The sequence below is a fragment of the Nymphaea colorata genome, chromosome 7, assembly GCF_008831285.2.
Source record: "Nymphaea colorata isolate Beijing-Zhang1983 chromosome 7, ASM883128v2, whole genome shotgun sequence".
Taxonomy (NCBI): Eukaryota; Viridiplantae; Streptophyta; class Magnoliopsida; order Nymphaeales; family Nymphaeaceae; genus Nymphaea; species Nymphaea colorata.
In genome coordinates this window covers 6,953,813-6,967,285 of record NC_045144.1, presented here as the reverse complement: position 1 = coordinate 6,967,285, position 13,473 = coordinate 6,953,813, and the positions used below count along the sequence as shown (strand labels likewise).

Genomic DNA, 13,473 nt, shown 5'->3' with positions numbered 1-13,473 from the left:
TTCCTTTTAAAAGCAGAAAATTGAAGTATCTGACCACTCAAGTCGAAATCCATGGCAACTGTGTATGGTTTTCAAGTGGAAGAAAGTCAAATGCATGCTCAGACTCCTCATTATCTGGCTTGGCACCATCGTCTACGTCGTGTTCACTCAAATGGCCTCCTTCTTTTGCTGTACATGGAGCAGTCATGACGTCCACTGCATCCACGTATACTTCAATATGGAACATACTTGCAGAAGAGATTGTTCATTAGTTACAAAGAGAGAGACCATTTGAATGAACACAACAGAGTAGACAATGGGCATAAGCTAGGGAGAGGCCTAAGCATGCATTTGATTTCTTCCACTTGGATTACAGTACACGGTTGCCATGGGATCTCGAGTTGAGCGGTTAGATGCTCTACCCTACTCAAGTTTTTGTTCTTGCTACTGGTTCTCAATGCAGACATTAAGAAAGTGTACTGTTCACTGCTATAGATGTTATATACAAAGAGTGTCATATATATATATTATATATATATAGCGGAAAGAACAGGTTTTTCTGCGAATAACTGATTAATTTACCAGTGGTAGAGTAAATATATTTAATCTGGATGAAAAGTTGGTGCTCTTATCTGTGGGAATAAAGAGTTAATTATTAGGAGCAAGAACATGATAGTCATTAGCTTAAAGTTAATCGGGTGATGTTGTCAAGAGAGAGGCCATTTGAATAATTATAGTATAATTTCAAAGGCATGCATTTAAGTGCGCTAACAACACCAAAAATCATCCAAAAATTGGATCTTTCACAAGAGAAAGCATTTAATGAACAAAAAAAAAAAGCACATAAATCAATCAAAAAGATCAGATCAACGTCAAATCAGCGTATAAACTCCTCGACGCAAGAGAGGGTCAACCAAACCTTTGTATAAATTGGTCCGAACGACGTGCCCGTAGAAAAACCAGATGTTGGCGAGGACGAACCCGCGAATCGAAATGGGGAAAAAAACCCTAAAAGGAAGAAATGCTGGACAAGAGAAAAGAGAAGAGAAAAGATGCTGGACAAGAGAAAAGAGAAGAGAAAAGATGAGCAAAGACTGAACAAGACGGGTGAAGTGGATTCCTTATATAGGGGATCGCAGCAAACGACAGCTTAATCCGAGGTGCGGGTTCGAACCCATTGAGGGCCTCAACTCACACACCGAAAGGATTAACGACGGTTAAGCCGATCTCCAACCCTTGCCTCCGGTTAAAGCTGTTGTTTGCTGCGATCCCCTACGTAAGGATCCACCTAACCCGCCCTTCTCAGTCTCTGCTCCGCTTTTCTCTTCTCTTTCCTCTCGTCCAACATCTCCTCCTTGTAGGGTTTTTTTCCCATTTCGATTCACGGGTTTGTCCTCGAGAACATCTCGTTTTTCTCCCGGCACCTCGTTCAACTGAATTATACAAAGGTTTGGTTGACCCTCTCTTGCCTCGACGAGTTTATACGCTGATTTGACGTGGATGATTTGGATCTGATCGTTTTTTATTGATTTATTGCATCTTTTTTTTGTTCATTAAATGGTTTCTCTTCTGAAAGATCGAATTTTTGGATTATCTTGAGTTGCTCTAGCTTACTCTAGTTTTTGTTCAATGCAGACATTCGGAAAGTGTACTGTTCACTGCCATAGAGTGTTTTATATAAAGAGTGTCATATATATATATATATATATATAAACAGAAGAGCGTTTCTTACCCAACTCATGTAGTTGTTTGCCATCTAGAGGTGTCTCAACCCAGGGAGGAGCAGCTGTGGGTAGTGTGTGGGCATTTGACCACAACCCACTTCAAGGAAATCTTTCTCGTCTGCATTTTCTTTTTACCCTTTAAAAATTTAAATTTGTATAACTATGCACTTTAAACAGATTTTTGTTCACATAACTGAAACCCATGAAGAGAAACACCAAGACAAAAGACTGTGTTAGTGAGGAATAACTTCAAGAAGAGCAAAGAACCAAAGAATTCATTATACAAGAAGAAGAACAAAAACAAGAAGAAGAAGAAGAACGATATATAATAGAGACACTGACATGCTTGATACTACTTGGAAATTAACTGGGATGCGGTGCAGTGGTTTTCATTCATAACAGGGGCGACATGAGATAAAGCTCTCTCTCTCTCTCGCTAAAAATTGGATTGGTCGAAGCTATCAATAGGGCCTCTATATATCCTTGTGATCTCTTAGAATACATCTTGGGGTGAAGATGTCCTTCTTTTTCAGGACAATTTGTAATGAAATTGTTTAATGCCAAATGTGAGAAATACTGCTTCTATTGCATTATTATTTTGGGAAAATGTGACATTTTAAAAGATTGTATCTATAAAAGATGATGCCAAATGATGTTATTTTAGGATATTTTGGATGTGACAGTTCAATTTGATTCCTAATCTACATATAAAAAATACATCCTGAGAAGATACTCTTAAAATGTTGTAGGTATAATTGATCCGGAGTGAAAAATTCATATATTAAGCATCACTATGCACATAAAGATTGAAAGTAACTAGGGACAATATTGCATTACCATATACATCTTTTGAGATTAATTTCTTTCTTTTTTTTGGGCCAAAATTTTCTGGTCTACATTAGCCGTATTGCAAAAAATAGAACTTACTTTGTATAGTCACGATAGCCTCAAACCGTTGCCAACAAAGCATGGGGCCCGATATGGCCTCCTTAACCAGTGGCCAAGGAGTGGAAGGATTGTTCAAGGCAACCCCTTAGACCCATTATGAAACATATTGACTAGAAATAGCTTGTTTTTATTTTATTTTCTTTGTTTAGGTAAATATGTCAATGGATATATATATATATATATATATATATATATATATATGTTCTTCTACCATAAAAATCTTCTATTAAGATTTTTCTTCTTGATTTTGGCTTGCATTTGATAATGCTCATTCTATACTTGAGGCCATATTGCATTGCTTTTACGCCATAAAGTATTGAAATTTAACATGGTTCCATGTTTAATCACCTACGTCCACAAAAAGGCCAGACCCATCGACCCTAGGGTTGATAGGTTGATAGTGCATTACATAGAAATCATACATCCAACGTTGCTCTAAAAATTTCTTTTTTATTATCATTAAACTCAAAATATATTTTTCATTTACGGCACCATAAACTTCTAACATAAAGAGCTTCTATTGAGATTTTCTCCTTCATTTTAGTTTGCTTTTGATATGCTCATTAATTCCAGCATCTGCTCAATGCTGGAGGTGGTTACGCCCAGGGGCGGAGCCAGGATTTTTTGTAGGATCGGGCTAAGACGATTTGCGGGCCGGGCCAAGGTCGGACCAAAAGGAACGATCAATCGGGCCAAACTAAAAAAAATTGATTTTTTCAATATAAAAAAAAAAAAATGGCCAAGGTCGGACCAAGAGGAGCGATCGATCGGGCCAAACTAAAAAAAATTGATTTTTTCAATATAATTTTTTTTTTCCTGAGCTCACCCAGGCCATGGTCCGGGCGCCCCCCCCCCCCCCCCCCTCCCTCCGCCCCTGGTTACGCCCATCCCATTGCACCGTACATGGCTTCCGGTGCATGACATGTGTTCTTCTACCCACTTCAAGGGGTAGGTGTCATGCACATGCTACCCTTTCCTTTTTCATGTAAAAACTACCCATTTCACTATGGGAAGTGAAGTAGCAAGAGAGAAAATGAAAGTTAGGCAAAGTTTAATGTTCTTTTAAGTGGTAATCACTAATTAATTACAATAAATCTCATGCTGCTCATATCTTTGTTATCAGATCTAAATGAGTATCAAAAGGAAAAGCGATTGCGCATGATGAACTCAAGTGATCTTTAATGGGTGCACGCAAAGCGCAAACCATAATGTTCAGTAGATTAACTAATGTGTGCATGGAACAGATTATCAACTCACGATTCTTGCACTAAAGCGTAGATACAGTAACACGTATTCCTTTTTTTGCAACTTAATTTCTGTTTTATTTTATTTTTTCCTCTTGCCAAGAAAAATCGGTGGCAGAAGGAGCCATAAATATACATCGAAAATTTCAATACAATCTCTAAACAATTGATCAACGAGAGGCAACTATCAGTTCAAAAAATCAAATACCAAATTTTATTGAGAGAATGTGATAAATCAAGCAACAGTTATGAACAATAAAAAATGGTCTAAGGTGCACTAGACTCTACATTGCATCTAACATGGGGAGCATGGACACTAGATGTTCCGGTCTGGCTAAAGAGTAAGAGAAATCCTTAAAGCGGGTAGACTGGCCAGCCAGCAGCATGGTTACTAAGGAAATAATCGCCGGAGGTTGCCATGGTTCCGTGAGAGTTGGAGGAGGACACCATGAAAGCGTTGTTGCTATAAGTGAACGGGATGGTCATGGAGTTGGCGTTGTGTACACCAAGAAAGGAGCTGGATGGCAGAGGAGCAGAGGAGTAACTGGCCGAAGCATAAGGAGGAGGAGGGAGAGACGGCAGAGGAAATTGGTTGTGGTGACTGGTGGCGGATGGTAGATGCATCGCCGCCATTCCCATCGTGAGCTCATTGGCGTGCTTGGCCAGAGCCAACCTCATCTCCTCCAGGGTGCCCTTCAACTCCTCAAGCTGCTCGAGCGAGAAGTTCTCCATGTTGGCGTCCCAGAAGTCGCACCCCTCGCTCCGGTGCAGCTTTTGTAGCAGGACACGGCGCTTCTTCTCGACTTCGATCTGTTGGACGAGCTCGTCATTCTGGCGGTTGAGCTCATCAATGGTAGACGCATAGTGGGCGTCGGGAGGGGTGGGGACGTGGGAGGAAGGGTCGATGAAGCGGTTGATGACAGCATCAACGGAGGGGTCGCCGTAGGAGAAGGCCTTGCCGGCGGGAGAGAAGACGATGATGGCAATCTCAACACCACAGAGAATGCAGAGCTCTCCGGCCTTCTTGATGAGCCCATTTCGTCGCTTTGAGAAGCAGACCTGACGAGCCTCCTCGTTGATTATCTTCTTTATCTCTATCTTCTGCCTCCCCATTCTTGATTTGCTGATGCACCCACCATTATTGTTCCTTTCATTCTTCTTCTCCATGAGATCTAAGAAGAGTTGAAGGATTCAATCTTCTTGGAAATCCTTATGATTACTCGATCGACTGCTGTGTTGCTATGAACTACCTTGCCTTACTCTGCAAAAATGAAGGAATGTAAATTAAACTTTGATCTTCAAACAGTAATGGCCAGCAAAAACTTTATAGATTTCTTCCGCAGTTAAAATAGAAAGAAACAAAAAGCATGTCAATTCTCTCTCTCTTGAAACTACCTGATGGAATGTCCGAGTTTACTAATTTGAACGTTTGATTGATACAAGGAAAAAAAAATCAAATTAACGAATGTTTGGTGATTAAAGAGCCCATTTTTCATGTAGTAATCTGGCAAATTATTGAAGATCTAGATCTACAACCACAATTTTAACTCAATTTCATCCCTATTCCGGGCCTTTCAAGGTTAGCCATCAAATATAGATCTTGGAACTGTGCCAGATTCATTCAGATAAATCCACCCATTAAGAGTATTGAATTGGTTTATGGTGAATTGGTTTTTGATAGACTGAGTAAAGTATGCATAACATAGTTGGTCAGACAGGCAGCGTATAGATGGTGCATCATTGGTTTGATACTAACCATCGGTAGCAATTTATGTGAAAAGAAAAATCTGACAAGAAAAGCTATTAGAATGTCATTTAAAAGAATTGTAGGCCCAGCATTGGAAGAACAATTCCAGGCTTGGGTTTAAAAAAAAAACGAGGAGAGTAACCTCACATTTTGGTTTACGACAATTGCAGCATTCCTTCAAGGGATAATGTATGATGTTACTGCATCAATGTGCAATACAAAAATGTTATTACAATGAGTAAACCAGCTACTTGATGGTTCTGAAAAAGCTTCCACCGTCACAAGTTCAAAATGCAAAGAAAGAAGCTTGCTCTTTTTCCTGTGCCTTTACATTGTTTAACTAGATTGCAGAAGAATGGTAATGGTGATTGTCAGTGACAGTGAGGAATGTAATGGATGAAAAGAATATGCAAATCATGAGATGATATGGGGACTCTTACAGGCTTTGTTTCATACAAGAAGTAGCTGCATTAGACAAATCCCTGCAAGGTAATGCCACTATGAATGTGAAGATCGCCTAGGCATAAATGCAAGAAGCAGGTCACCTCATCTGAGCCCTTTGCACCTTGGGGTTGTAAATTGAGACAGTTGAAGCAGGAATATTAGTTAAATGTTTCAATGCCACATGTTTTCCATTACCTAGTGCAAATTAAGTTTTTTAAGTACAAGACAACTAATTGCAGATCCTTGAGTAGCAAATGGAAGCTAGTGAAATTAGTATGCAGATTTATTATGAAGGGTCTACTATTTAATATATGAGTCTATTTCAGATATGGCAACTGATCTCACGTCTGTTTATGACTTATGTGTGTGCAAATGGCATACTTATTTTGACAATCAAATTTATATGGAGATCCTGTGAGCATGAATTACTCTCATTTTGAAGTACGTGCAAATGTATTTCAAGAAAGTTAATCACCATTAAATTGATTATTGTGATTCAAAATCAAAACCAAAGACAATTCAATGTTTACAAGTCTTACCCAACTAAAACCTGCCCATGAATTAGGATCAGAACAAGCAAACTACAAACCTAGCAGAGAACAGAAAATTACAAAAGAAAAGAAGCTGTAGAGGAAACAGCACTTTCATCATTAACACTAGAACATTTAACTCTGGAAGGATAAAGCACATCTATTAAGGAGAAACATACTCTTGAGATGCCCTTTTTCTTGTCAATTTTGCATATTGCATGGGGCCAGTCAGGCTGTCGTCAAAAACCTACACCAACATTCAGGAACTTGACCAGATGGCATACAGTTGTGCAATACACTCACCATAATATTATGGTGCATGAGTTCCATTCCTATGCATTGAGAACCAGAAATTGAGAGGAAAAGATCAACGTGGACATTTACTCAGAGTGTTTTTAAGCTAGTCATTTGCTTATGTCAACCATTTATGCCACTAATCTGCAAACAATAGAAGGACAACTTCGTGTCTGGATTTTGTGATATAGCTTTAGTAGATAACAGCAAAGAATGAATTAACTTAGTCACAAAACATGTAACTTTAATATTTTGGTCAAGTTGCTTTTGCCAGAGGGAATGGATCCTATGTCACCCTGGTACGTGTGTTATGGCCAAGTACCCGTGTCGGGACGCAGGTACGGCGGTATTTTAAAAACTTAAAAATTTATCTTTTCAAATTTTTGCTTTAATTTTCATTGTTCGCTTCTTTTTATTTCCCTTCCACCTAGATTTTATATTTTTCTCCCCTTTCTTTAATTTGAGAACTTTTGCAGATTATTATATATATAATGTACATATTTATATTCATGCTCTGCTGTACCCCGTACCCATAATTTTAAAACTGGTGTACCCATACCTGCACCACCATTCCCATATCGCACCAGTACCCACACCCATGAGACATGCAATGGACCACACAAGATTAGCATCTTGAATTTCTGGGAAGAATGTAGCAACAGCAGAAAGTTCAGAAATACATTCTATTTTACCCATGAATAACAAAAGCAACAGAACTTGCTGTAAGAATGTATGTGAGCACTTATATATTTGTATATCTTGTTTTACATTACTATTTCTATAAGTTCGTAACTTCATGTATTTTGCAGTGAACAGTATTTGTATGATTTGTATATAAGGATATTTCTTGTGCATATTTTTTAATGTAGTTTTGTTTTTACTTTGCTGTCCTCCTCCTCCTTCTCTGCTCCTATTGATGCTGCTGTGAGCTTCTTCCATTTTTTCCTCTTTACTTGTTGTTGTTGCTGCTTCTCTTTCTTCTTTTCCGCCACCCACATACTCTCTCTGCCCTCCACCTCTGTGAGTTTTTTCCCCTTCACTTGCAGTTGTTGCAGCTTCTCTTTCTTTTTTTTTTTTTTTTCTCCCATGTATTCCTTCTGCTCTCTGCCTCACTCCCTTCTCTCTCTCTCTCTCCTTCCCTCTTTCTCTTGCACAGCCTCTGATCTCCCTCTACCTCATTCTGCCAGTAAGACTTCCTCTCCCATCTCTAGCTGTTTTTATTTTGGACAAGACATGGGAGGTGGTGAGTGGAGCTGAGTTGGTGTGGACCATTGGGTCAAACCCAACTCCCCTCCCATATCTCCCTTTTGTGCATAGACGTTAGATATATGCATAATTATATATATTATGTATCCTTTTAAAGGAATAACATAGTCAACATTAACTAATACAAGAATTCCAAAAATCACCCATTTACATCCATGACCCCTCTGCTGCACATTTTTTTTCTGGTTTTTCCAATAATACCCTTTTTGTTATAAACACACACATGCATGTATGTGTGCACACACATACATATACATTCTACAATCATCCAACTTGTACCTAACCATAAAATTTGATATTTTATATTGAAATTCAGGCTTATCACCACATATATATACATATTCCTGAACTACCCTTTATAGTAAGTCAAAAATTCAATTTACACTTATATTATAATCTAAGTCACATAGATATGGGTCTTGGTACGGGCAAGTGTGTCCACGTACAGCAATTTTAGAACATCATGGTACGAGAGTATGATAGACAAAGTGTGTACGAAAGGCACCCTTTGCAGTAAAATCATCAGAAATACATGAACTTGTACCTCAAACTTTGAATCTGTCATTAGCATATAATTCTTGTCTGCTTTGAGTTACAATCAAGTTCCTTTTCTTTTTTACTGATCAATTAGTCACTTAGTCAGAATAGTCTTCTAGGACTAAGGTGTTCTCGATCTTATAATCTCTAGATTTAGTTCACAAAAAGGCGTTCAATGTGGTTTTCCAAACTGAACTTCACTTGGTGTTATCTCCACACAAGAATGAGAGCTATTATTATAGGCGCATTCTGTCAATTTCATATGTTTATCCTAATCACCTTTTCCTTTAGTGGCCATGCTCATAACATATCTTTTAGAGTTTGAATCGTTCATTCCAATTACCCATTCAATTGGGGATTAAAAGTCATAGTCTTTCTAACTTTAGTGTTCAATCCTTTCAGCAGTAGTCCCCAGGTCAAGAATTAAATTGTGAATCTTAATCAGTAGTAATGGATTTTGTGTACCATGTAGTTTACCAATTTCATTTACATACAAATTACAAATCCACAAGGATTTCAAGAGAGTGACTGATTGCTCTTTGTAGAAAATCAGAAGGCCTGGTGAGTCGAACACAATAGTCACACAAATAGCATTATTTTACCTCATAATTCTGTCACAAAATCCATGGTATTATCATCCCAATTTCACAGTGAAATAAACGATCCTTTTAGCAAACCACCAAGCCACTGACTGCTGTTCCACTTTTATTATCTAACAACTTAAACATTTGACATCATATTTGATATTTTCTCGTTTAATTTTAGGTCCCCCAAGATTTACTTGAAACATATTAGTATTGTCATGAAGTATAGCAAACTTCAATTGATAGATCCTTTTGAATAGTTGTCTCTTCGCTGTCTCTTCTTTGGCCACAACCTTCATTGAAACCACAGGGAACTATAATAACCTGAAACAAGGTAGAATATTTGTTATTACTTTCTTTTACATATTTGCCAACATCATGAGTCTTTTTGTTTTCACATTTTCCAAACTTTCAAGTAGTGCCAGTAGTTCAAGAGTTTTGAAATGGTTTGAAATTACAAAAATGTTTTGAAAATTTAGAAGAATGTGTTAAGCTTTTGAAAATTATGAAGATTTCATAATTTTATTCATGAAAGTTTGAGTATATAAAACTTGTGAACGTTGAGTTTGAAAGCATCTACATAAAGTACCATTTGGATGACCCTCTTTAAAAAGGCCATTTGTAAAATAAAGTTGGGGGTTGCAAAGCCTAAAAGATGAGAAATTTTAAAACTATTTAAAAATTTTGAAAATTTCTCTATAAAATATGTTGAGTTAGTCAAAAAGTTAATGTTTCTTGTAAAAAGTTAAAAAAGTGCAAGGGTTTTGCAAAAAGAAAAAAAAAATCAAGTAGTGCAAGTAGTTCAAGAGTTTTGAAATTTTATGAGTTATAAACAACAACATTCAAAAATGTTTCAAAAATTTAGAAGAATGTTTTAACCTTTTGAAAATTATGAAAATTCATAATTTTATTCATGAAAGTTTTGAGTACATAAAACCTGTGAAAGCTGGATTTGAAAAAATCTACATAAAGTACCATTTGAATGACACTCTTTAAAAAGGTCATTTGTAAAATAAAGTTAGGAGTTGCAAAGCTTGAAAGATGATAAATTTTAAAACCATTTAAACATTTTGAAAAAATCCTCTATAAAATTTGTTGAGTTAGTAAAAAAGTTAATGTTTCTTGCAAAAAGTTAAAAAAGTGCAAGAGTTTTGCAAAATGAGAAAAGAATTTTTCAAGTAGTGCAAGTAGTTCAAGAGTTTTGAAATTGTTTGAAATTTTATGACTTATAAACAACAACACTCAAAAATGTTTTGAAAATTTGGAAGAATATGTTAAGCTTTTGAAAATTATGAAATAATTGATGCAGTAAACACTTAGTTCATGCTAATCTGGTTTCACATCAACAAGTAGAATACACCTCGTCCACCTAGAGGCACTGAACCATATGCCTCGTGACAATCAAAATTAGAAGTTTTAAACATAAAAAAGTAAAAAACAGTCCCTGTAAAACCGAGCTTTGGCGATGGAGACTGAAGAGAATAAAAAAGATGAAAAGCAACATAATCTAGACATTTGATTGCAAGATCATGTAACCAAAGTCAATCATCCAACCACCACACCTCATAACAATCAAAGATATTGCAGAGACAAAACCCAAATTGGAATTCCGTGCCATGAAAAAACGTATATGGACACAAAAAGGGGTAAAACTAAGAAAATCTTAGGCGAGCGTGGTTTTCAGCAACAGTCAACTAAATGTCGTTCATGGAAAACACCGCAGCACAATAACATAATAATGGAAGAATATGAAAATAACATCAGATGAAAGTTATAAAATAAAGGAGAAATACACGACAAACAAAAGGAATCGAATACAAATCAGCCAAGTGAAGCATCGATTCATGGGTTCGCGGAAGGAACTTAACGGGAGCACAAAAAGCTCTATTGCAACTTTAGAGAATCGGGGAAAATGAGGCATCGGCAAGAAAATTCGCATTCTAAAGCGAGCAAACAAAAGCGTTCAAGATTGAGAGCGGTGAAGAAGGAACAATAAAAAAAAAGTGGTAAAACAACACGAATAAGATGGAAACATGAGAGAGAATAATAGAAGAGCTTATTTAACGGGCAGCGGTTTAGGTATGAAGGAAAGAAAAGAAGAAACGAACAGTACCTACAATCAGACCCTCCGAATGGCTGCCAAGGAGGCGAGCAGGCTATGAAGCATTCGTCTGGTGCGAGAGAAGGTTTAAGACTGCGATTAGACGATCTTCAAAGGCCTTCATCTGCTGCGAGAGTCCACATTAGGTTTCTCAGATTCGGAAACCCAAGGAACACGGCAAAGGGGTCTCGAAGCCAGAAAAATTGGTCGCATTCCACCGGCTTTGCCTCTGCCTGAAACCCCAAGTACCCACCCACCAGGACGATCCCTTTGGAATGGAGAGAGAAGGAGAAGGAGAGAGTGGGGGGACGGAGTGAAGAGCACGCACCAGTCAATTGCAGAGCGCGAACTCTCGCTCTTGTTTAACCCGCGAAGCATTCAAAAAGTTGTCGAAATCGGCAGAAAATTGGACGGTTGTCCAAAAATGGAAACCAACCAAGAAAACGCGACGGAAACCTTTTCCGCGTATCTCGGGAACGCCAAAACTTGTGCACGTCCGTCCAATTGTTTCTGAAACATGTAAATGGAAACAAAGTAACTCGCTTCCCCTAATCAATGAACATGTTGTGGGGATGACAAAAATCGATTAAGAAATATTACTTGAGATTTGGATTTGATTTCCTTGCTCTTCAGTACGAAAGATTTTCTTGTCAACTTGCTCTCAGAACTCCAAATTCAATAATAATGATCTTTTGTATCAATTAGATGGAATGGATGGCGATGGCGTCGTGAAAATCAAATTCTTAAATGAATAAGCAGGATTGTCTGCTCAGTGAATCGGCCTATTCAAATCAGCTAAATTACTTGAACTAATAAAAAAAAAACTCTAATATACGTACATTTTCAAATATGATCTGAAGCATGTTAACCGAAACACCGCTGCTCATTATAAATCTACCAATTTAAACAAGGTGCAAGGTACTTTGTTGCCATGTTTATTTAGTTCAAGATAAAAATTATCACATAGGGTTGTGGAACTGAAGGTGGTGGGTGATTGTGGTTCAAATAATGTTTTGGAGTTTTTGACGGCGATGTTTTTTTTGAGCATAATACGGCGAGCTTGAAAAAAATAAAAAAAATTCGATTTTTTTTTAAAAATTTTAAGAAACTAAAATTGAGAGAAAAATAAAATAAGTGATAAACTAATAACATAAACATCACTAGAGTTGCAACAAAAAAAAAAACTATTTGGCATTAAAAAAATGAAAAAACTAAAAAAACACGAAAAATGCATTAAAAGAGTGTTAAAATAGTGCTTTTTTCGTTTTTTAATGTTTTTTTAAAAAATGCAATTTTTTTTTTAAGTTTTAAACGGCTAGTTAATTTATCTTCAAAACAAAAACGTGTTTTTTGTGACTATGTTAAATAAAACTATATACTTTTTAGTTTTGGTATTAAAAAGTCCTAACATAATTGGTCAGACCAGTGTTGTACAAGTTGTTAGCTGGTCTTGTTCTATTCTCATGAGCTTTAATGGGTCATACAGAATTGGGTTGCCACATCAAGTTAAGCATTCTCTTTACCTAAGTCCCCATGACACTAGATAAAGAGGAAAATTGCATATTATATATATATATATATACACACACAATAATGTTCTTTTTATTTCACAGCCATATCTTCATAAAGAACTTTCAAATGTTCGCTACCATAAAAAGATCCACTAGCCAAAAAATTTTATTCATTTAAACGTGTACAAACAAATCCATCTTCAAATCAAACTTGCACAATATCTTTGCAAGTTCTTCAAATTCACATATAAATCAACAAACAAACGAATGAAAGGCAACCAAGTAGGATTTCCACAGATCTAAACCAGCCCGCAACCAATCACCAACTTGTACAAAACTAGACACCGTCAAGCGTTGGGCATCATTGGCAGCCACCACAGAGAATCCAGGCCACTTGACTCTTCCAGCAAAATTTCCAGACCAAGGAGACCAACCAGCGGGAATTAATCAGGCTACCAAGATTAGACTTCATGAACACTGCTCTCGACTCGAGTACTGCCTCCATGGCCGCCCAAGAAATGTTTTGACCTTGGAGTTCCCGGACAATTCAGAAGCAGCCAGGAC

At 37.1% G+C, this 13,473-nt stretch overlaps 1 protein-coding gene across 1 annotated transcript; it reads right to left on the bottom strand.

The window, feature by feature from the left end:
* Positions 1–4,086: 4,086 nt before the first annotated feature.
* LOC116258122 (agamous-like MADS-box protein AGL62) lies at positions 4,087–12,255 on the bottom strand. Its single transcript, XM_050078767.1, has 7 exons — positions 12,238–12,255; positions 11,999–12,163; positions 11,411–11,908; positions 6,796–9,621; positions 6,083–6,207; positions 5,790–5,842; positions 4,087–5,156 (listed from the first exon to the last, which is right to left on the bottom strand). The coding sequence occupies exon 7, from the start codon at positions 5,060–5,062 to the stop codon at positions 4,250–4,252; it is 813 nt and encodes a 270-aa protein (XP_049934724.1). The 5' UTR covers positions 5,063–5,156; positions 5,790–5,842; positions 6,083–6,207; positions 6,796–9,621; positions 11,411–11,908; positions 11,999–12,163; positions 12,238–12,255; the 3' UTR covers positions 4,087–4,249.
* Between the last annotated feature and the right edge of the window lie 1,218 nt (positions 12,256–13,473).

Excerpts from the sequence above, each read along its gene's own strand:
- LOC116258122 (XM_050078767.1), bottom strand. The coding sequence starts at position 5,062 with ATGGAGAAGAAGAATGAAAGGAACAATAATGGTGGGTGCATCAGCAAA.